At 38.0% G+C, this 25,674-nt stretch overlaps 1 protein-coding gene across 1 annotated transcript in view; it reads right to left on the bottom strand.

The window, feature by feature from the left end:
• Nucleotides 1-21,545: 21,545 nt before the first annotated feature.
• GRIK2 (glutamate ionotropic receptor kainate type subunit 2) overlaps nucleotides 21,546-25,674 on the bottom strand; it is a 617,875-nt gene continuing 613,746 nt past the window's right edge. Inside the window, exon 18 of the mRNA XM_088138810.1 lies at nucleotides 21,546-21,931. Coding sequence (XP_087994936.1) covers nucleotides 21,767-21,931 — 165 coding nt within the window. The 3' untranslated portion in view covers nucleotides 21,546-21,766. The remainder of the gene's footprint in view (nucleotides 21,932-25,674) is intronic.

Below are 25,674 nucleotides of genomic sequence, written 5' to 3'. Positions count from 1 at the left end.
CGTTTTCCAAACTTGCTGGCATATTGAGTGCAGCACTTTAACACCATCATCTTTTAGTATTTTAAATAACTCAGCTGGAATACTGTCATCTCCACTAGCTTTGTTGTTAGCAATGCTTCCTAAGGCCCACTTGACTTCACTCTCTAGGATGTCTGGCTCAAGGTCAGCGACCACACCAGTATGGACATCGGGGACATTAAGATCTTTCTTGTATAGTTCTTCTGTGTATTCTTGCCACCTCTTCTTAATCTCTTCTGCTTCTGTTAGGTCCCTGCCTTTTTGTCCTTTATCATGCCCATCTTTGCACTAAACGTTCCTTTCATATCTCCAATTTTCTTGTAGAGATCTCTAGTCTTCCCCATTCTATTGTTTTCCTCGATTTCTTTGCATTGTTCATTTAAGAAGACCTCCTTATCTCTCCTTGCTATTCTCTGGAAATCTGCATTCAGTTGCTTATATCTTTCCCTTTCACCCTTGCTTTTCGCATTCCTTCTTTCCACAGCTATTTGTAAAGCCTCATCAGACAGCCATTTTGCTTTCTTGCATTTCTTTTTCTTTGGGATGGTTTTAGTTGCTGCCTCCTGTACAATGTTACGGACCTCCGTCCATAGTTCTTCAGGCACTCTGTCTACCAAATCTAATCCTCTAAATCTATACATCACCTTCACTGTGTACTCACAAGGAATATGATCTAAGTCATACCTGAGTGGTCTAGTGGTTTTCCCTACATTCTTCAATTTAAGCCTAAATTTTGCAGTAAGAAGCTCATGATCTGAGCCACAGTCAGCTCCTGGTCTTGTTTTTGCTGTCTGTATAGAGCTTCTCCATCTTTGGCTGCAAAGTATATAATCAATCTGGTTTCGGTATTGACCATCTGGTGATGTCCATGTGTAGAGTCGTCTCTTGTGTTGTTGGAAAAGAGTGTTTGCTATGACTAGCTTGTTCTCTTGACAGAACTCTATTAGCCTTTGCCCTGCTTCATTTTGTACTCCAAGGCCAAACTTGCCTGTTATTCCGATTACTCCTTGACTTCCTACTTTAGCATTCCAATCCCCTATGATGAAAAGGACATCTTTTTTTGGTGCTAGTTCTAGAAGATGTTGTAGGTCTTCATAGAAGCAGTCAACCTCAGCTTCTTCAGCATCAGTGGTTGGGGCATAGACTTGGATGATTGTGATATTGAATGGTTTGCCTTGGATACACACTGAGATCATTCTGTTGTTTTTGAGGTTGTACCCCATTACTGCCTTTCCGACTCTCTTATTGACTATGAGTGCAACTCCATTTCTTCTAAGGGTTTCTTGGCCACAGTAGTAGATATAATGGTCACCTGAATTAAATTCACCCATTCCCGTCCATTTCAGTTCACTGATTCCCAAGATGTCGATGTTCAGTCTTGTCATCTCATGTTTGACCACATCCAGCTTGCCTTGGTTCATAGATCTTACATTCCAGGTACCTATACAATATTGTTCTTTACAGCATCGGACCTTCTTTTCGCTTTCAGATACATCCACAGCTGAACGTCCTTTCGGCTTTGGCCCAGCCGCTTCACTCTTTCTGGAGCTACTTGGAATTGCCCTCCGCTCTTCCCCAGTAGCATATTGGACACCTTCCGACCTGAGGGGCTCATCTTCCGGCATCATATCTTTTAGCCTTTTAACATTGTCCATGGGGTTTTCTTGGCAAGGATACTGGAGTGGGTTGCCATTTCCTTCTCCAGTGGACCACATTTTGTTAGAACTCTCTGTCATGACCTGTCCGTCTTGGGTGGCCCTGCACGGTATAGCTCATGGCTTCACTGAGTTACGCAAGCCCCTTCGCCACGACAAGGCAGTGATCCATGAAGGGGCTGTGTAGGTTATCAATGTGCTATTCACACTGTCCAAGGCTAGTGTCCACACAACCTAATAAAATAGGCCAGGTTAAGAGTGATTTTTTTTTTTTCTCCCAGCATCAGAGTCTCATATCAGATCTTGTTGAAAGATAAGTAAGGCCAGCACTGCAGTCAGGTCATATTCTATTGACTATAACCTTTAATCTATGTTATTAAAATTAAATGTAATCACCAGCAACTGATATAAACAGTGAGAAACTATAGTTATAGCAGCAAGTTCAATTTTGATATAAACTTGAGCTCAGGCAATATGTGAATTAAAAAAAAAACTTGGATTTTGTCACACTGTTGATGAGTTTAGCAAATACAGATGGCAACCTCAGGGCTGGGCTTCAGAGAGAGGAAAATTCAGTGAATGTGCTCTAATGGACAGTAAATTTCCCTGAGTGGGGAACCTATGAATTGATTTCATTAAATTCTGCAGTAATAATGCTCATTTTTGGAAGCTGTGGATTTGTAATTTTGGAGGTTTATTACTTTTTCTTTTATTGTAATTTATGCTTTTTTTCACCATTATCTGGGGAAATTAAAATGAGGACCATCCCATATGTTCTGTCAAGTCCTTTGTTTAACAACATATGAATTTAATTCATGATCAGGCTGGCAGAAGTTATTCAGGATCTCAGATTCAGCAGGATTATAAATTTATGAAAGAAGCATAAATTCCCATGTGACTTATGTCAGCTTGTAACAAAATACTAGTTGTTTGGCATGGCTCTCCAAAAGGTTCCAGTTCTTTATTAGCTTCATAACTAAGCTTCCTGATTTTATTTTAAATTAAGCATCTTAATTTGTAATTAACTATTAAACAAGAAGCTTATTTTCTAGTTAGCTTTATAAGTAATTTTTTTTTTCTAGCAGAACCCAGTTTCCTTTATGTCACAATCCTATACATATATTTCTCTGAAATATATCCCTTTGAGATCAATGGGGATAGTTTGTGGTTGTAAGGTTGTAGTACTTGTACTCTATATGATGTAACATGTTCTATTATAAGCAATTTATTTATTTTTACCACCAATTCCAGATCATTTTTTAAAAAATATAATGCTATTGAAATGTTTAAAAACAAGAGTAAAAATTAATACAAACTAAAATAAAGGAAGAAGGAAAAAGAAAAAGAAAAAGGAAGAAATAAAAGAGAAAGCTAAAGTTCTGATATTTTAGTTCTTGAAAAATTGAATATTTAGTTCTTGAAATATTGAATAGAGACATAAGACAAGATGAGAGAATTGTGAGAGTCAAGATTTAAAAAGAAACTTATAAGTTAAGGGCATTTGCTGATGACTTGGTGTTGATTCCTGAGGATTCACCAAAGGGAATAGAGACATTAATGGGAAAATTAAAAGTATTTGATACACTAGCAGGTTTTAAGATTAATAATCAGAAGATGAAGAAGTTAACAAAACATATCGAAATAGAGGATCAAATAGAATTAATGAAGAAAACTGGTTTTAAGATTAAAAAGAAGAAAAATATCTGTGTATCACCCTGACAAATATGAATTGTATGTTATTTCAAAATAATTACATATGTTAAGACATGGAATGAAGTTAAAAAGGCTATGTTAAGATGGGATAAATTGCAATTGTCATTGTTGGGGAGAATTTCTGTGATAAAAAATTAATGTTTTACCTAGAATGATGTTTTTGTTTTATACAATACTGGTTTTGACAACTGATGAACTATTTAAACAGTGGAAAAAGGATATATCTAAGTTTGTATGGCAGGGGAAAAAACCACGAGTTAAATATAAAGTGTTACAAACTGCAAAAGAAAGAGGAAGGTTGGGTTTACCTGATTTGAAATTGTATTTTCCACCTTGCTATTTGGTTTGGATGAAAGAGTGGGTGTTGCTGAAAAATAGAAGACTTTTAGAGTTAGAAGAACATGACCTGAGATTTGGGTGGCATGGCTATTTGTGGTACGATAAAGGAAGGCCTGGAGCAATATGGTTCACAGGGTCATGAAGAGTCGGACATGACTTAACGACTGAACAACAACAACAACAAAGCTAAGGTTAATGTGGATTTTAAAAAGCACTATGTTAGATGTGCCATATTAAGAATATGGAATAGATACAAATCGAAGCTGTGCCCAAAAACACCTTTGTGGCTCTCAGCACAAAAAGCATTTTATAGACAAGAAATAATAGGCAAACACAAATGGTTAACATATTGTGAGGTACTAGAATTCTGTCAAAGGGAATACAAAATGAAATCAAGAAATCAACTGATGGCAAAGGGACATAATTCTCAATGGTTTTCCTACTTATAGTTATCAGAAAGATTCAAAGTAGACAAAAGAATTTATGGTATTGAATATTCTAAGACTGACTTTGAAACAGAATTGTATACAAGTGATGAACATGTGATTGCTAAAATGTATAAACTGCTATTGAAATTTGAAACAGAAGAAGAACAAATGAAAGAACGCATGATAAAGTGGGCTAAAAACTTTGGTTATAATATATAGATGGAACAATGGGAAAATATGTGGTTGAAAAGATTGAAATTTACACTGTTATAATCTTAAAGAAAATTTTTATAAAATGATGTACCATTGGTAATCACACCACAAAAATTATTTAGAAATATATAAAGGTACTTCAAATCTATGCTGGAAATGTGAACAACATGAAGGATCATTTTACCATGCTTGGTAGACGTGCAAAAAATCTAGAAGATTTTGGGTTCAAGTGCATGCACTGATTCAGAGGATTTTAAAGCTTAATATACAACTGAAACCAGAACTTTTCCTCTTGGGACTGATGGACAAACAGTTAGGAAAAAAGTCATGGAACTTTGTTTTTATATATGATAACCACAGTGAGATTATTGTATGCAGATAGATGGAAAGATTTGGTAATGCCTACAATAGAGGAATGGTTGGTGAAGATGACAGAACTTGCTGAGATGGCCAAATTGTCCTGTTTAATTAGAGAAAAGACAACATCGATGTTTGTTACTGACTGGAAAGCCCTTATGGACTTTTTGTGGAAAACAGAAAAAAATGAACTGATCTATGGTTTTGACAATTAGATAGGATAGATTATGGAAAGAAGAGAGTCATGATGGAACTTTAGAGAAAGAGGTAAATCTACAATTGTACTTATAACTACAGTATAGAAGATTGGAAGCCACTTTATCTCTTTTCCCTTTCTTTTCTGTTTTAATTTCTACTTTTTTTTCTTTTGTCTTTTCTTTTTGCGCTCCAGATCAGTATTTACCACCAACTCTGGAATAAAAGCAGCGCTCAAGTCTACCCACATCTATGGACCACTACATTGTTGCTGAACACTTTTAAGAACACCCATATAAGCCAAAGGTTGGCAACTGTAACCCCTGACACAAATGAATAGCTGTGTGGAAAATCTTTCCATGGATTTTCCATATTTAGATATGAATGGGGTAGCACTTCCCTGGACAAAATTGCTGCAAAATTTGGGGGTCCTCCTGTACCCACAACTGTGCTCAAAGAGCAGGTGGCAGCTGTGACTTAGAGGGACTTTGCCCAGATTTGTCTGGTGTACCAATTGTGTCCTTTCCTGGACCGGAAATCCCTTCTCACAGTTGCTCATGCCTTAGTCACCTCACGTGTGAACTGTTGCATTTCACTCTTTATGGGGTTGCTCTTGAAGACCATTTGGAAGTTGCAGCTGGCCCAGAATGTGGCAATAAGGTCAGTTTGGGGCACCCAAGTGACACCTGTCATATGAGCTGCATTGGTTACCAATAAAGTTCTGAGTGTAATTCAAGGTGCTGGTTTTGACCTATAAAACCGCCATGACATAGGGTCTAGCTATTTGATGGACTGTCTTTCTCCTGTTGTTTCTGCTATCTCTTTTGTACCTGTAGTTAACGTTACGATCCTCATTCATATGTACTGAAATACAAATAATAAAATAATATTTCAAGCAACATCAAGAAGCATCCTTTGCTTAGACAGAATAAACAACACAGCTTGGTATTTTTAAAATATATTTTGGACTCTCTTCCATCACTGGCGTACTCAACCAATAAAATAAAGAAGCAATAATACTCTTGCTATTAAGATGATTGTTGCCTTTTTTTCCTTTGTAATTTTCCTGACATTATGGACATTTCTGGTAATTTGAGCACACTGGCAAGATTTCTGGATTGTCTTTTTAAAGGTTATCTTTAAAGGCGTCATAAACTCATGTGCTTTTCTGCTCCATTGAGGAACATTTTCTCTTTTCTTGTAGAATAGCCTCCAGGTTGAGTCAGTGTTGTCAACACAAACTTTTACATCAACATTTTTGTATTAGGTGATCTCAGGTCTTGAGCTGTGACAGAAGGGTTTAATTCTCTGCTTGGTCAGGGATCCTGCAGGATTTTTTTCTCCCCAAAGCCAGCCTCAAAATAATGTTTAAATTTCCAGGAAATTGAACGATTTGCATAAAACTGTATTTTTTTTTCCTCTGACATTCAAAGCTGCCAGCATTGACATTGGAAAGAAAAGGAAGTGCTTTTCTCAGACTGAAACAAGGAGGCTAGTTAGGGTGCCCAATAGTCTACTTTACACTTTTAGAGGCCATAAAAGTGTAAGACAGAAAAATTAAAGATACTTTGCCATAGCCATTACAGTGCTATAAAATAAAAGAGAGCTTTGCTTCATCTGCTTTAGGGTTGACTCCAACCATCAGAAGGAACAGGTTTGGTTTGGTCTATTTTTGCTTTCCTCCAGCCCTCCAGAGAAGCAGGAGAATTATTCATTTGTTCATCCTGGTTGTGTAAAATGGCAAGGAGAAACAGGGACTGACAGGGGCCTTAATTTTGTTTTGCCAGAGTAGACTGCTAACTGTCCAAATGAATTATGTGATCCATGAAATGGTGAGAAATAATTTACTCCCCAGCAGAACAAGAAGGAAGCAGGGATCTTTCTGCCTCAGAACTGTTTTCTGAAACTCCAGAGGCATTATAGAGGATGGATGGATGGATGGATGGATGGATGGATGGATGGATGGGTGGAGAGAGAGAAAGAGAGAGAGAGAGAGAGAGAGATTTAACACACTAGAATCTAGAGCGTTAATCTATGTAATCTGTGTTACATAGGCTATGCTTCTACTCCCCCTGCACCCTCTCCTCTTGAGATTAAATTGGCACTCTCATTGATGGCCTTCCAGAAAGTCTTCAAGACAGAGTTGGTTTGGAGGGCCTTTGGGGAATGAATGGTCATCATTAAACTTCTTGCTTTATGGCTGTTTATGTGTTTGCCAGCTTTTATATTTTGATTCTGGTTTTATGCTTTTATGTTGTAAACTGCCAGAGAAGTCATTTTTGTTAAATCTGGTGGTATAAACAATATAGAAAAACAAACAAGCAAACAACTCCTCTTCCCTTTAACTGAGTTTTTTGTAGATTCTTCCTTGGATTTTACTTCACTATTCTGAACAGGGTCATCCACAGGGGTGGTCAAAAAAGTCATGATGGTGATCACAACCCTGCAATTGAAGCCTTGCTCTCTTTTTACTTGTGACATGCATACCCATATATACACAAGGGGTGGGGTTTTGATTGCATTGTTGCAGTTCCCATCCTGACTTTTTTGTGGATGTCCCTAATTCTGAAGTATACCCCTATTCTTTCGTTCCCAGTATTCTAAGCCAATCCAGTTGTATTCTGTTCTTTCCTTTCCTCTTCTGCAATGAAAGCAAGATTGAAAATAGAGCCTTTTCCCTGTGCAGAATCATAATGGAAGAAGAAGAGGATAATGAGAAGTTAATCACTACTATTTGAACCAAAGAGAAGATTTCAGTTAAAAGCTACAATGTTTGCATTTACATTAGACAAGTGGTGACAGTTTTAATATCATCCAAGGTAAGGAGGGAGTGACATTTTTGGATTTCCCTCCCAATTTTTGGAGTTTCTGAGAGGTTTTCAGGGGCAGCATGGGAAAATGATGGAAGTAAAACATGTAAAGAAGCAGTGACTTGCTTAGTGAATGATTCAACATTGAGGAGGAAGTGAGATAAATGTATGTGATGTCTCTTTCATGGTTTCATGTATTTATGGATGAAAGAATTCTTGCGATGGTGTTAGAAATGTGTTGTCTGCAGACATGAATGTGTGCACAGCTCTGTATCCAGATGATACTGTGTTATTGGTGGAAAACCCACATGATTTGCATCAAGTGTTAGATGCATTGTAAGAACTATTCTAGGAATGGGATGGGGCTTCACAGATTATTACAACATGCTATACTTGGGGTCGCCTTTGAAAACCTCCTGAAAACTGCTACTATATAGAATGCAGCCACCTGCAAGCTGATGGGTGAGAGTCGTTTCACCAGTGCAACATTTACACTACAGGTGTGAGGTTGGTTGCCAGTGTGTTTTGAGAACAATTCAAAGTGCTAGCTTTGACCTATAAAGCCCTATATATATTTTAGGGAAAAGCTATCTTTTGGGACCTCTCTGTTAGAGGGGTGGGGTCTAGGAAGAAGCCTTTTTCTATGGTGGCCCTATTGCTCTGGAATTTTCTGCCCTCTGAGGTCTAGACAGTTTCCACAGTTTTGGAATTTAAGAAAATAGCAAAGATGCTATTATTTCCTCAGGTCTTAGATATCTGTTAAGTGGTACTGTTTTAATAATGCTGCTTTTAAATGGATTATTTTTAATGATTCTGTAAAATCATACTTAAGTTTGTGGAATCAGGCTGGATATAAATTGTGTATGTAAACAAGCAAATAAAGAATATAGTTTGTTTATTAATGTATCAAGATAGTTGTGTTTGAAGGAGAAAATGGAGTGAATGATTGAAAGTTGTATGTATGTCATGAAAAGGCAAAGCAAGAAAATAAATCTGTGTATCTTAATAGAATGCTTACTAAAGATAGGAAAAGGAACGGATAAATATTAAGGTATGAAAGCACTGGCAGAAAAGTTGGGGGCTGGCGAGTGTGTGATCTATGGTGAGGAAAGAATGTTCATTGAAAGAAGCAAAAACGGCTATGTATAAATGTTTGCTTCTGCCCACTTTGTTACATGGAAATGACAAACATGTCAGGAGAAACATAAAAGTAAGCTTAATGTGGTAGGAATAGTTTACTGAATAGTGTCTATGGTGAAACAAAAAGAGATGAAGTCAAGAACGAGTGGGAACTGAATGATCATGGGTTAAATACAAAAGTGTGTGACAGACATACAGTGAAGTAGTTTGGTTGTGGAGAATGAATAAGGATCAGATTGCAAAATAATGAAGGAATAGTGAATGGTTTGAGGGAAAGGTGAAGACCAAGAAAGTTGTGGTTGGATGAAGCTGATGAGATCCTGAAAAGAAAGAGATGAGAACAAATGCGAATGTATGAAATAGTTATGGATATAGTGGAAACAAGATGGATAGAAGGGTGAGGAAAAGGGATAGTTTTCTTAGTACTCACCTTGTGCCTTAATTTCTTTTGCTTACTATTTCTTACTTAATTTCTGTTTACATTGCTTAACATTGTTTACCCCACAAGGGAATATCCTGATATGTATGCATGTCACCCTGGCCCAGCCTAGGTAGATTTTGATGCTGAGACAACTCATGTGGCATTCAGGCAACTATTTTCCATCCCCTGCCTCTGCCTCACAGAAACAATTTGTACAACACTTTATGTGACCTTTCGGTAGGCTCCAGCTAGAACTTTTCTGAGCCCAACTCCACATAACATTGATTTGATTTTTCAGTGCTGGACATAAAATCGATACTACATTGGGCACTCTAGTTATGACCCTCATCAAACCTGGATGGAAAGCATGTGCCCCATTTTCTCCTATTAGTCCCCTTGGTTGCATTCAGTACTAATGACAATGGTACCTTTCTGGATTATCTACAAGGAATGGAGCAGGTGGCACTGTTTATGGAGATTCCCCTCCTTCCTAAGTGGGCAGCTTCATTTGGTAGTTATGGGGGAAGAATGGTCATGACCCTTTCACTCCTTCAGTTCACCATTCTCCCCCATGCTACAGGTGGACCTTGCTTGCTGACTACCTCATTCAGTGACTGTTCGAAATTAAGACGATGCTGAAAAAATAACTTTATGACCAATGCCCACATTTATGACTTTTGCAGTATCTCTCAGTCACGTGATCACCATTACAAATTTAATAAGAAATAAGAAATAAATTATAGTCAGTACATGTTGCCCGGTGCCTAACCTGTTGTTTTCCTTCCTCCCCCCTCTTGCAGAGTGGGGAGATTGGAAAGGAAGAGATTACAAGAGACTAAGCAGGCACAATGGGGAATTCACATCAAAAGCAATGCAGTGGCACCAGCATCCCCGAGTGCACTACACAAACAGCCTAGTGTACTCCCCATAGTGTGCCTACTTACTCTCCTGTAATCCCTCCCTCTTCAATCTCTCCATTCTGGGGGGGGGGGGGGTGCAGAAAAAAACAGGTCAGGCACAGGATAGATTGCTTGTTTGTTTTTTCTTCCCTCCTCCTTGCAGAGCAGAGAGATTGGAGGGGGGAGGGGGAGAGAGAGAAAACACAAGCAATAATAAAAAAAGGAAAGCTGCTTGTCTCAACTGTGGTTGCTAAACGAAGACTACCTGTATTGCTACCAACACTCAGCTATGCTTTTCCATCCTGGAAAATGTTCTTCTGCAGTGTGTGGAGGCTGTCACAGATTAAATGGGACTGAACAGTTTAAAACTAAATCCCAGCAAGATGAAGGCATGGTTTGTTCAGAAAGCATCTGGCTCTGTGCCTGCTCTTTCATGGACTCTGAATGGGGTTGCATTTCCCCTGAAAAAGCACATATCTAGCTTGGGAAATCTTCATGATTACTGCTGAATTAGCAGGTGGAAGCCACAGCCAGCTTTTTCCCAGTTGTAGCTAGTAGGCCAGCTGCACTTTTAGCGCATCAACCCTTGTGACAGTGACTTCTGTCCTCATCCCCTCAGGCTTATACCACTGAAGCATGCTCTCCTTGGAGCTGCCTCTGAAGATTGCCCAGAAACTACAGGTGATTCAGAATGAAGTTGCCCTCTTGGTGGGGGACTGAGAACTGCCACAGCAATGTAATACCTACTCTGCAGAAGTTAGATTCCTTGCCAATAAGTTTCCCAATACAATCTCAAAATGCTGGTGCTAGCCTATAATGGCCTTACATGGCTTAGCTCCCAATTATCTTCAGGACCAACTTCTGTGGATGCAGTTAGGCTATCCTGTAGGTTTCAGAGATGCATCTCATCCACTCCCCTTGAGAGGCAAGCAGTTTGTGAACCCAAAGAAAGACCTTTCCGGGGCAGCTGATGGCCTCCACACTAATTTTAGGAAAGGGATAGACAGCATAATTTCACTGGGCATTTGAAACTCAGCACCCTGTAATTAGTTTTTTGGGGTTATTAATTGTGGCTGCCATTTTTACATTACAAGAATTAGGAAGTTTTTTATTTTATTTTAGTTTAGTTTATGACCTTTTATAACACTCTTGTTTTATTTCTTGTACACTGCCCATACTCTGGTGATTGGGACAGTATACAAATATTGTAATAAAATATGGTTGGTTCTTCTTGATAGAGTTAACTATTTTTCATACAGTATATCTTCATAAACTTCAAAGAGCATCCATGCAAGAAATATCACTTCTTCAAAGGGATTTAGTTCCTGGAGTAGGCCTGAAACTCTCTTCTCTAATCAGAAAATGTTGTGAAATCTTTCAGAGCAATCAAACTTTAGAATGCAGGGGAAAGTTTTGAAGGATTATAAAAACTAAAGCATTAAAATAAAACAAGACTGCTGGGCTTGCAAATTTAATTTATTTCCACATAGATTGCTAGTTATAGATGCTTACATAAGCAAGTTGACTGTTCTGACCCACACAGCAGTTCTGACTTGTATGCTGCCTCAGCTCAGAAGGGCAGGACACTTACCCTTGCATTTGTCCCAGCTCATTAGTGCTGCAGTTGTGAGATTTGCTGCAAACAATGGACTGTTGTTGCAGAAACAGCAGCATTGTGTGAGATGGCATTGTGGAGAGGTCTTTTGTCAATTGGAGGCAACCATATTGCCTGGTTTGCATATCAGAGTGGGCATTAAGTATGTATTGGTTCATGCAACACTAAAGTCAAAAAGGCACAGTATGACTTAGAACAATACGTGAACCCAAGAACTGGATTACAAAGGCAGGAGATAGCTGCGGAGGGAGGAAAATGAAACTCCCTTTGTTGCTACTGCAGCTTCCATTTCTGCTTTTAAAAATAAAAAAGAAGGGGAAGGGAATGGAGCATGTGAGGGGAGAGAAGAACTTTCTCTTCCAACTGCTTGAACTTTCAGTTGTCAGGTGAGGAATTAGGAGATGACTCTCACCCAGTTAGAGGAAGACTTAAGTTCATGGCACTCTGAACTCTTATAATTTGATTCTGAATCAGGCTTGAGCAAATACTTCTGCCATCTCATGATTTACAGCTCGCTCTAGATCCAATCTCTTTCAGTTTTCCATGTTTGCAATGTTTTGATGAGTTTATTTTTTCAAATTTATAAAATTCACAAATTTGTTCATAAATGGTATACAAAGAATATTTTTTTAAAAAAATGAATATAAGAAAACACATAACTTACAGATTAATTTGTTTGTAGAGTTTTGGAGAATATGTTCAAGCCATGCTTTGTGATACTGGGAGCAAATGGACCTTGGATACTATGACAGTACTGGTATAATTTAAAAAGTAATGTTTTAACATATTAGTATTAACACTATGTGTCTGCAAGCTTCCTGAATGCCTGCTCCACTTTCACCTTTGAGAATAAAGAGATGGTTGCAGTACTATATTGTCTTTAGTGTACTTTGTTCAAAGGAAACGTTAAAGGATGTTCAGAATTATGGAGTATGAACCAACAAGTGAAAATTGTGAGAATTTTGAGATAAAGATGCAGTCCCCAATGCTTGTGTGAGATGAGCCCCCATGGATCACATGATATCATAACCAGGGACTTGCATGTTTGAAAGCAATTTGGGATATCCCTGAGCAAACAGCTTTGCATCTGTGGATAGGGAAATGTTGTTTCAAGGCAGGTAATGCCATTTCAGAAAGAAAACTGTCAATGCCTTATGCCTCAGAGGACAGTTTGTATTTCATTGAAAAGGATTCTTAGCTTACCTCACTTGGGATTCTATCACAAAATTGTCCTGGCATTATTAGATAAAAGAACCCAAATGCAGAACTGTCAACACACCAGTTTTACGTATTTTGAAGGCAATAGAGGTTTGTCCCTCTGGTGAGCACAAAAACATGAGGAAACATGAATCATTTATTCCATTTTATTTTTCTGAAGGGGGCAGGGTGAAGCCCTCAGCTATGGGCCAGCAAGAAAGGAGTGATTGGTTGACAGTAGGCTATACTCAGCTAAAAGCAAGGTAGCCAAAATGCTGATTGACTGACAGTTCTCTGCAAGCTTTATAGACTTGCAAACACATAACACTGCCTATACTCATAGCGTCCTGATGTTTGATTGAATCAGAAACTCATCAAAACAGCCTGGCTCAATCTCAGGTGAGTTTTAAACCATATTTAAGATGGAAAGGCTGATCATGCAGAAGTATGACCTAGCTAATTGCTTCTGTATAAGCAGTGTGGAGAATGACTTAATGTGTGTACAGGTCAGACAGATCAAAGCATTTAATGTTTTTCATAAAATGAAAAAATCCTGTGAAAGGTGAAGTGGTGATGCACTGTTATCTATTAATAGAGGAAGTTCAGCAGAATTATTGAAGAAATCAAACATGTAGTATAGATAAATATATAAATAAGTAGGGATAATCCAGATATTTACTTTTCTCTGTACAGTACTTAATATTTTCTCCTAAGAACATGAACAGGCCCTCTGGATCAGACCCTTGGCCCATCTAGTCCAGCCATGGCCAGTCAACTGCACAAGGAAGTCCACTATACTCCTAGCAGATGGCCTTCAGAGGCAGTCACTTTGACATCAAGGCTAATAGCCATCCATCCTCATGACTTCCATGAATTGGCCCAACCCTTTTTTTGGAGCCAGTCAAGCTGGTAGCCAGCACCACATCTTCTGACGGCAAATTCCAAAGTTTAATTATGTGTTCTGTAAAAAATATTTCCTTCTGTCTTTCCTGATTCTTCCAGGGTTCAATTTCATTGAGTGACCTCTGCTTCTATTATTTTGGGAAGGGGTTAAATAGCTTCTCCTTGTCCACTTTATCCATACCATACATAATTTTGTTTACCTCAATCACCTCAATCTTAATACTTCCCAAATAAAGGGAAGTATTGTGGATTGATCAATTTGAGAAATTAAATTGATCAATCCTTGATACAGGATTATTTGGCTTTCTCACTTTGGATGGCAATATTCTTGCTCTCTGTTGTGAATCCCAGGAATTGTTCTAGAGATATATGACTCTCATCCACTTCTGTCACCTAAAATCAATAGTTCCAGGAATGAAAGGGACCATGTTGTACCCGCAGCCATGCAGCTTTCAAAACTGAAAAACTTGCCAAGAAAAGAAAAGCGGGGGGGGGGGGAGCAGAAATGCTAGTTCAGCATCATGAACTAATCTCTGGAATATGACAATTGGCAGAAGATAGTCTGTAGTTAGAAAAGTCTCAATCTCTTCTTTAATAAAAGTTTGGAAAAAATTGAGATGTTGAGTCAGGTATAACTATTGAGTAACTTGTTATGGAATATTCAATAAAGCATATTCAGTGGCTAATATATGATGGTAAATGATAGCTAATTTTCAAACTGTATGAACTATGGATTTCATTAGAAGCTCATTAAGCATTCTCTGTCGGTAAAGTCCAAAACAATTGTGGAAAAGTGATCATGCACAAAGGAGCATAGGACACATTGTAGGTTTCATTAACAATTCATCTGAGGCACTATTGGAGCTGTAGTATTCACTTCTGCTCTTGATTGTCTAAGAATATGCCAAGAACATCTGAATATTCTCCAATCATAAATAAGGATTATGTGAACAGCATCTGAGATAAGCCAGTAAAAAAAGATCAGTCAGTAAAATTCCAATATTTGGGAGAAAATGGAAAAGCAGAATTTTGGAACAGCTTCCTTGCTCTCTTCTCTCATAAACTACCATTGACTCTGCTGATGAGTTTCTAGCTGCCTCTGTCAGACTTGGGTTACTGGGTTGGAGCCAAACCACCACAAATGTTTAATTACTCAAAAGGTTAGTTAATAATATTAATAATATAGCAACTATACTAGCTGAGATGTATTGTACCTCCACTGAATGGGAAAAAAAAAATCCTCTCTCACACCATGGATATGTGTCTCCCTTAATCTCGAGTCCTCTACCAGAGGCCTGGGAGTTTAAGGGTTCTGCATAGCATCTTAGCTGTTCCTAGCATTGCACTCTTCTGGACAGAGAGCTCTGATGTTGTTCCTGGGATCTGTTGGAGCCACTCTTCCAGCTCAGGAGTCACAGTCCCAAGTGCTCCTACCACCACTGGCACCACTTTGGCCTTTACTTTCTACATCCTCTCTATTTCCTCCTTCAGGCCCTGGTACTTCTCCAGTTTCTCATACTCCTTCCTGTTTTATTTTATTTTATTTTATTTATCCCACTGGTAAGGTTTTCCAGTGTCAGTCACCTCAGCTATCTGGCAATGGTACATCCCATGCAGGGGCTTGTCTTGCCATGGCACTTCCTCTGTTTGAAGTTCCTCCCCTGTCTGCTGCTGCCTCAGGCATTCTCTCAGCAGCTCATCTTTGGGTGCCATCTTATTGATATCCTCCTGGATGCTCTGGGTTTTGCCCAGGACAGTAGCTTTGACACTCACCAGACCCTGCCCACCCACTTTGAAGCTGGTGTACAGTCTCTGGGTGTTGGACTTGGGGTGGAAACCTCCATTCATTGTGAGGAGCTTGTGGGTCTTCACATTGGCAGCCTCGATGTCATCCTTTGGACAGCTCACTATACTGGCAGGGTATCTAATGACTGGCAGAGTGTATGTGTTGATGCATGGATCTTGTTCTTCCCATTCAGCTGGCTCTTCAGGACCTGTCTTATCCTTTGGTGGTACTTGGATGTTGCTGTCTTCCTTACCTCCTCATCGTGGTTCCCATGTGACTGTGGGATACCAAAGTACTTGTAGCTGGTCTGTGTGTCTGCTATGTGGCCTGCTGGTAGTTTCACCCCATCAGTCTTAACTACCTTCCCTCTCTTTACTACCATATGGCCATACTTCTCCAGTTGTGTCAGGTGGATTAGTGAGTCAATGCCTTGTTCACTCTTAGCACTGAATGAACACCAAAAGAAAAAGTAATCATTTTTAAACTACAACCAAAATTATCCCTAATTTTGCCCAATTATTTAAAAACTGGAGTATAACTATGTTAATGTGACTATCAGAGAAACAGATTCTTTAAATTAATTGACATAGTACTGTGGAAGGATGTCATCTTTAAAGCTACAAATGTTAAGAAAATGGATATAATTGTGAATAGTGAAGATTTCTGAAAAGAAATTGTTAAACTATTAAATGATGAAATCTCTTATCAGCTACTTAGTACAGATACAGTGAAGATTTGAAACAAGATTTGTGTCACTCTGTAATAATACAGACATTTTTAACTTTTAGAATATTTCAATGAAATCCCAGTGCTGGGAAGAAACCATTATTAGGGGCATCTTATTCACAAAGTGGTAATATCTTGTTTTCACAGGAGACACAGAGACTCCAGTCAAGTTAAAGGAAAGAAGGTCCCTGCCACCGGTGGTATGTTCCTTCTTCTACAGGCCCTTGTCCTTGTAATGCTTTCTAGTATTTAAGACCTTCTTATGCAGGTGTTCTTCCAGCCATCAAAAGACAAAGAAAGCAGTCTCTTTTACTTTGTCTATTAAGAAGTCTTATACCTATAGACTACAGTGGTGATCAAACAAAATTTTCAGATTCATACAAATGAATGGAAAGAATGATGACTGGACAGTAATTGGCTTTTAGCTGAATTTTACTTAGATTTTGCAGACTCCATAGCAGGCTGATTCTTTTGACAAAAAAACAACTGGTTGCTAGAATTTTATAGAAAGCCATATAAAGTTCACCTCCAAAGGGAGCATGTTTTATCTTATTTTAAAACTGACAAAGCTTCAGCAACAGTCACAGAGCTATAAACTGGATAGAGGTCTGGGCAATGCAGTGTTGGAATGCAAATAGACCTATATTGGAGGACTTCTAAATATTTGTTTGAGATTGGATACTAATTCCTCATAAGGCTATATTTCTAAATTAGCCTTACATGCATATTTTTCCATGATGGTAACTCTATTAACATCTGTAATAGCCTTCCTTATCTTGTTGTCTCAATATTGAGACTGTAACTCCTCCTAGATTTCCAAGTCAGCATAATCAAAGTTACCCCATAATGGAGAAGATGATTATCTAGGAACATCACTCCAGAGATGTAAGCTACTAGCACTTATTATTTTGTCATTCTTATTAAAATATTAATGTGATTATAATATCACATTGTGTTTCATTTCACAAGGGTCATAATCATTTATGAAAGTAATAAGTATTCTAATAAGATTGTGGCTCTTTGGATAGATGATATTTAAAAATGCCTTAAGATACCTAGGTTAATTTGCTCAAATGTCATTCTGTCCCTCTGAAGTCATATCCCAGTTAAAATGCAGAGCATTTAGGTATAGTGGTACAAAGTAAAACAGAAGTTTAGATAGTCTTTTCTTCAAGTATTTACAAATGCAGGTAATTTTGGAACAAAGGGTCATAATCTCTAATTAAGTTTTCTCAGTGTTGGAATTGCATTTATGGCTGAAAGTAAAAAGGTAAGTCCTACTGTGGGCCCTCAAACTCTTCTTCAAAGGGCTAAACAACCCCCTGGAGCATATTTGAGGTGTGGGAGGACTGTGCAATGGAGGCAGAGAAAGTTCCATTTCTGAGGCAGAACCCAACTTTACGCAATTTTCATTGAAATCATCACTTCAAGAAGGAACATATGGCATGATTAAGGCTATCACAGACTGCATCAGCAATTTTTATTGTAAATCTCTTTTAATTTACTCTAGCAAAAGGAAAATGGCACATGTGGATTCATCCATTGTATCATGGTAGCAGAGGCCAATGCTTAAGCCTTTCTTCAGTGATAAAATTGCTAAGACAGTCAAGCAAAATAAACCCAAATATGATTGTGATTAATTGTTCCTTGGCTGTGTTGCTGTATTATTTCAGGAATCCCATTGTATAAAATGGTTGACAATGGCTCCTGCTCCAGTGCTTTTTACAACTGCTTGACCTCCAGATGCCCTTTGATCTTCATAATAGGGAAAACGGTTGCTGTTCTCAGTATTTTCCTTGCTTACTTGCAGGATCTGCTTTTTCACACTGTGTTCACCTAGTTTCTACAGCAATGCTTATTAGTACAGGATACAATGAATTTTGTTTTCTTTTTGTTTGTTTTTCAGCCAGCATGTTGCACAGCTGGTTAGTGTTGAGAAGAAAGGTCTGGTGCAAGATCACCAGCTAGCTTTCATGCCAAGGGAGACCTAGAACCTAGTTCAGCACCTTTCCCACAGCAACATACAGGCTCTTTCTGAATGGGGGAATTAGTTGCAAATTATTTAACAGGTGTATGGTTGCAAGTTATTTACAGGTGTATGATTCACAGACAATGCCAATTGTTTTATGTGAACTGATATGCTTAGTAACAGCTCAGGTGCACTTGATCTTATACTTAACCAGTCCTTGATCTGTGCCATGATGTTGATGGCAAGATCTAATTCATAACACATCAGCCTGAAATATGTTGTATAGCAATGCCATGAAACAGGACCAAAACGCATACTGAGTAGGAAGAAAGAAGAGTCAAGGGTGAGAATAATTTTCCTGAATTTCATTATATAGTCTTCCTCTTCATCGTAGTAGCTGTGCAGAACTAGGCTCATAGGTTCCGATTCATAAAAAGCTTTTGTTTCTCCAGTGTTTCCAAATCAGTAGCATGACTTTTACACAATTTAATTTCTCCAGATTGAATTTAACTGTAGCAAAGCAATTGCATACATGAAACATATTGCAATTATAGACAAGCTCTAGTATGCAAGAGAAACCTTTTGGAAACCAGAGGAAATCAGGGATTCCCACATGCATGTGAAATTGTAATTACTATTCCCAACGTGATATTGACAAGTGACCTTCTATGATTATACTGCTCCTGGGGCACTTTGGGATACTGAGAACATCATAGTCTTTTGCTGAAACAAATGGTAACTATAGCCTGTTTTGAGACATCTGTGAAACATGCCATGGACTGCACTTGTTTAACCATTTACCCACTCAAGCAGTTTGTCTAATATTTACAATAGGTGAATACTTACTATAATATCTGAAAATTATAGCCACAGCCCAAATCCAAATCTACAGTGCAAAGAGATCTCCCCATTTGAGTCATCTCACAATGACTCACACCCTGCTTTGCTTTCAGAGAGAATAAGGAGGAACTAGGGAATATTGGAGTGTAGGCCCATCTATGTGTTCTGAGGTTCATACAAGCAACAACCAGAATGGAAGGAGAATTTGTCCTCATGCATTGCAAGAGTTGGTTTGTCTATAGACACAGGCAACATTTTCCGAGGGACTTTTTTTAAAAAATTGCAGATTTTTTTTTAATGAACATTTGTGCCTTGAATATACAAATATGTTCATTATCTACAGATGACTCGTTGTTTGTACAAAATAATGTTTGGATTCTGTTTATTAAAAATAAAAGAAGAAAAGAAATGATTTGTTTGGCATAAAAAGCTATATTTATAAACTGTGGCTATAGGCAAGTGTCCCTACATTATACATTTTCAGGATACAAATTTACAGTAAGACTAAGTTAAAATTATTAAGATGGTATCACATCTGTTTTGAGCACCAGAAAGGCATTTTAAACACCAGTTGTTTTATATATCACTTGCTCAGGGGCTCCTTACCCAGTGCCTCAAAAGGCAGGGAGAGGCAATCAGCAGATGGTTCTTCTGTATATATTCTGCGGAAATGAATAAAAGTTGCACATGAACACATTCTTCACTGTTATCCATTCCCAGAAGTCTTGCACAGAAGGGATTCCTTTTAGACAGGGCCCAACGATTAACAACTAATGGAAAGGACTAGTAGCCAGGGAGATGGAGTGGGCCTAGTCTTGCAAACACATTTCAAATGCTGATGCTGTTGCCAAACTCAGGAGGGTGATAAGTGTTTGTGGTATCAGAACTTAATATCAGAAGTTCTAACAGTCCTACACGCATCTTGCTCAAATCGCACTGCAAATCCCAACCCACCCTTCCCAGAAAACAACTGAAAACGGACAATTTTCTTTATGTGTGTGTGGTCATTGTTTTTTTTTTTTTAATGTTGTGCATTGGATTCAAACAGCAAACTGTGTGTACTTCAACTGTTATCACAATATGGTCAAGAGGTCTGTGTCTTTCATAATTTACACACATTGGTTCATTACAGTATATTATCAGGCTAGTGAAAACCAAGGGTGTGGTATTATAAGCAGTATTGGTAGTGCACCTAGGTATTATATTATCTAACTTGAAAATATTTCTCTTCTAAGATTCCCCCTTTTTTTTTCCATGATAAAAATAGTTTTCACCAAACGTTGGTGGTGCACACGCACTACCAGTCACTCTTTGCACCACACCCCTGACCATGATTGAAACACAGGTTCTTGAGATTGTTGATTTAAAAAGTATTACAAAAAATTTCCATACAAAAAACTATTTTCATAGAAATCTTGCATTTCCACAAATAAATCTGAACATTCTTTTCCCTCTTGTTTTTAGATGAGGAGGAAAAAAAATGCTCAAGAATGTTGCTCATTTAAACACCATTGACTATATTGAGAAATGCAGTCCATTTTTTTAAGTTCTCCACTTCCCCTGCTGGTTAGGTGACCCATCTATATTTCAGCTACTTGTGAGGATGCCACAGGCTCCCTTGAGTTCATTTTGAAGCAGGAACAAGAGTTTTCCAGACCCTCTTCAGGGCTACATATTATACTCTTCTGCTATATCAAATTTGTACTTTGCTTCACAGTTAAACAATGACAGAATTGCTTATAGTTAGGCATCATAAGGAACATCATCTTTAAGAAAAGAAACTGAGGGAAACTTTTTTTTCTTATTTAAAATATGGCCCACCTCCTTTGGGTTCACTCCAAGCTCCAGCACAGATGAATTATGTGGTTTTCTATTGGCATAGGTTTTTATCTTTATTCAGGTGAATGACACAGCGAGAGGAACAAAAATTGCAAGTAACACTTCCTGTTTTCATTCATCTATTTACGGTTCCATTTTCATGACTTTCCCTCTGAATAAGCTCCTATCAGCTGGCAGGCCTATATTGACTTTGGTCAGCAATTACAAGTTCTTCTATGCTCAGGCGTACAGAACAGAGTTTTTTTTTCTGTTACTAGAGTTTTGAGCTATTATTTTTCAGAGACTCCTCTGGTAGTTAGTTTCTTGAAGCTGTTTGATTGCTTCTCCAGCCCCTGACAACTGATGAACTTCAAAAAGAAACCTGCCATTTCTCACTGTGACTCCAGAAAATTTCCACCGAACTTTTGCTTGTTACAGAAAGGTGGAACCCATGACAAATGGTGGAATGCCAACACCCAGACCCCTCCCTCCCCTGACAAACGCGGTTGCTCTGTGATGCTTGTGATTTGAGTCTGGCCTTTGCAATTGCTTAGATCACAGAGTCTCTAGTTCATAGACAAAGCGGCATGAGGTAACTCATTTTATTTTGCACAGGTTGCATATTTCCACAGGAAACATTCTCGCAAACGTTGGTTTGGGGAAAAAAAGGAAAGGAAAGGAAAAAGACAACAGTTTGTGCTTGGGGTTGGGTGGTCTCCCAGCTCTATGCCATAGTTTCTTTTCCTGGCAACCTTCTGTCATTAAATGTGTGCATGTTGATAACCTCTTCTGTCTTCACAATTACAGGAGCCTGTGGTTTGTGTTTTAACCGACGCTGACATTTCAAGGACATTCTCAGCTCCTCTACCATGGCACTACAAAAGGACCTCTACAGGAGATGTGTGGGGAAAAATGAAAAGAAGAAAATAGAAAATCATAAAATTATTATTGCTGTTGTTACAGTAGCACATAGATTAATTAATCATTTGATATCACAGTTATCAAATGCTTCAGAATAGTGCATTTTATCTGTGATCTGTTGCTATAGTGATTAAAAAAAAATCATTATATGCCCCTCTGAATAGAATCTGTCTCTTTTAATGTAGCTGATAATTTTTAAAACTGATACTTAAAACAAATCTGATAAATTAAGTCACTTATTTTCAATTTCTACTGAAGCCTAGGCCAACCTTATATGTGAAAAGATTGATAAAGCCTGCTCCCAAGTCCATGGCTAATACCGTTTATGGACAGCATTGCAGATTTTAAGCCATACTTCACCTAAAACCATAAAGCTTCTGCTAGCTCAGTCTTGCCAACCCTTAAATATTTGTTGTGCTTCTGCCAAAATCTCCTAACAACATTGTTATATTTTAAATATGCATCTCATATCATTAAACTGACATCAAGCTGTTTTGGCTTTCTGAGAACATTTTATTTTCCAAGTAGACTCTAATGATGCACATTACATATAAAAAGTTGATCCCATGTATATTACTTGGTGATTTAATGATGTGATGATTGAATGAGTCACAGCTGATAATTGCCCACATGGAAAGTGATGTATCTGAAATGAAAAGATCTTCTTTTGCATCCTGCTGAAACACCCTGCATCAATGATTACTCTTTTACAAATGGAAGCCTTCAATGGATATTGCAAAAATGATCCGCCAATGAACAGACATGTTCACAGTTACTCTCAGGATAAATTTGCATTCAAACATGTCTGTTCATTGGTTGTTGCTAGACAAACATCTTCAGATCATGACATTCTGAATTTTCAAAGTAATCCATATTTATTCTGAATAAATGTCTAATTTAAATATTAGTTTTGTATTAAATGGTGTTAAGTTAAATTTCTAATAACACTGAATAGACAGATGTCAGCAAAACAGAGCAGAAAGTTGAAAATTACACCTGAGGAAAGTTAAAATAATGACAAAATGGAACAAGTGTTTATATTGCATGTACCTGTTTTAAAATATTTGACTATCTCTGATATATATCCTGGAATTCAGCCGTCACTTACTCATGTATACACTACACCTAGAATCAACCGGGGCCTTATAGCCAGTCTCAGCTTCTGACTAGGAAGCTGGAAACCAAATGGTTTTGTGAGTATGATGCTCAGCACTCTTTCAGGGGTGTGCTACTTAGAACACTTTTGCAATATAACCAGAAACAGGTCGTGCCTAAATTATTCCCCTACATTTGAAATCAAAAGAAATGAAACTGTGTTCTCTTGCTCTACTTAATCTTGTCAGAAGTAAGTGTACAATGGAGTAGGAATTCCAGATGCTTTGTCCATAGTGCAGAGTCCCCAAGCAAGAGAGCAGTTGCCAAAAAAAAAAAAAAAAACACCAAACCAAACAAAAAAAAAAGTTAATCCTTATAGTATATTGTTCGATGCTCACCCTTGAGGTACATTGTAAAGTTCACGATTATCCTACGCTTTGTCTTTTGCTTCTTCAATCAAGCTTAGTAGGCTAATAAGACAAACCACCTTAAAAACCACAGGGAGGGGCATCATTGAAGCTACAGACTATATCTACTACCAAGGTTTCCATGAACCAGACTCCAGTTTTGTATGGTTAACAGCAGGTCATCAGAAAACAACAGTCAATCTGACTTCATTGTTTTGTCAGGTTTCAGGGTTTCTAGCCTGTTTCAGCAGAATCAGGTATACAGCACTCAGCAGATTTGTTACTTCTGGCACTTGATCATTTTGGCTGAATTTTAGTAAACCCAGGAGGAGAAAAAGCCAGCATTTGAAAATATATCTTCATATACTCTTTATTGTTGGAACAGTAGTCTTTGTACTTATACCTACACACACACAACTAAAAGTACCATTTCAAAACAAATCCAAGGAGTTCTAAGATCATAAAATGTGCAATTTTTTTTCTGCAGATATTTCTGCTGTTTTATCATATAGTCCCCCCCAGTCTGTGCTGGTTTCCCCAAACCAAAATTAATTAGTGCCTGATGAATTTAAGATACAGAAATGTTATGAAGAACAGCCCCCTCTGTCCATCAAATGCCAACTCATAATGGTTACAGTGGCCTTATTGTAACCCAGTACAAACACTATGAGATTGTTGCTGAAAAATATATCCTCCCACTTCCTTGTATATTTCTGGATAAGTCAATTTCTCTCTCTCTCTCTTTCTCTCCATATATATATATATATATATATATATATATATATATATGAGTGTGTGCGTGTGTGTGTGTGTGTATGAGAGAGAGAGAGGTGCATTTGAGCATTTTACAACATTGGAACCATTACTTCTTGTCACTGTTGGATTCAAGGAAGTAGCAATATCCAGCACTGGTATGTGAAGATCAATTTAGCACATATTATGAGTTGGAAAGATATGTACAGACAGTACAGACTTTTTTTCCCCCTGCTACAAAGTTCTGCTCAAACTTTCATAGATCAAATCAGAGTCTTTTTTATCCTCAGACTTCCTTTTGAATACAGAGAATGCATATCTTGATAGGCTAACCCTGAAGAATGGTGTGATCTGTCAAGGAAGCCCCATGTATAAAACAAAGATTTTGCCACTCTTAAGAGTAAAAAGACTTACAGAATTACAACATTCTGTGACCAGTTTTCCTGTTTGTTTGTTTGTTTGTTTGTTCCAAAGTAGCCAGGTGTGACTCAGGTTAAGAATGTGTTGTAGTTAGAGAAGCCCTTCATTGTTTACCCTTCCCATTTTCCTTTCATATGGATGGACTATATTACAGACAGACTGATGGATGGATGGACAGACAGACAGACGGACGGATGGACGGACGGATGGATGGATACTTCTTCAGCAGGATAATAACAGCTTGGGGAGATAATTTAGACTAAGAAAACAACAGAGAAGGAAAAGCTGAAACTGTCTTTTTCCCAGTACTGTTTTTCAGATTCAGTTCTGACACTCTGTGCCTACTTGGATCTATATACAGGCTGACGGATGAGATCAAGCATAGGACTCCCAGGAAATTAACTAATTTGATCCCAAGAAAGAAGAAATGAAAGATCTCTATCTAAAGGGAGCTTTATCCAGAAAGTTGTTCACTCACCCATCTGAGTGAGGTTCATGAAGATATTTTATGTATTTTGCACCTCCTTTTTGCTTCATTAAATTCCACCCACCAAGCCACCCAATCTCCCAAAAAGAGGAACAGGATAAAACAGTGCAAATGTTTTCTCTTTTTAAAATGCTTTCTTGCCCAATCTATACAAGGATATGTATGTGTTGAATGAACCTCTGACAATGTTCATTTGGGATCATGAAATCCAACATGGAAGTAGAGTAACTATCATGTAATAGAATCTAGAATCTTCTGTGACTAATGAAAGATTAAAATTTAGGAGGGCATTTTTGTGTTCATCAGATTTTTCAAATTTATTTAATATCCTCCTTTTCTCATTCCTAACAACTCCATGGTCCTTTCCAGGAGGAAACTAGGCCTGCTGGAGACATCTTGCTAGGTGCCTCTCATCTTTGGTAGCACCACTGATGTTTCCAATTCTCTGCAATGTTAAAGAGTCTCCACACACATAATAGTAGTATGTAGTAATCCACATAGTAATCCATCAAACAGATCTTTGATATCTGATGTACATATATCTGTAGT

Source organism: Python bivittatus, unplaced genomic scaffold, assembly GCF_059951505.1.
Source record: "Python bivittatus isolate LINGU-HERP-01145 unplaced genomic scaffold, Pbiv_v1 ctg000020_np1212, whole genome shotgun sequence".
NCBI classification, from domain to species: domain Eukaryota; kingdom Metazoa; phylum Chordata; class Lepidosauria; order Squamata; family Pythonidae; genus Python; species Python bivittatus.
Note: the sequence above shows the minus strand (reverse complement) of the source record. Positions and strands in the feature narration are given on the sequence as shown.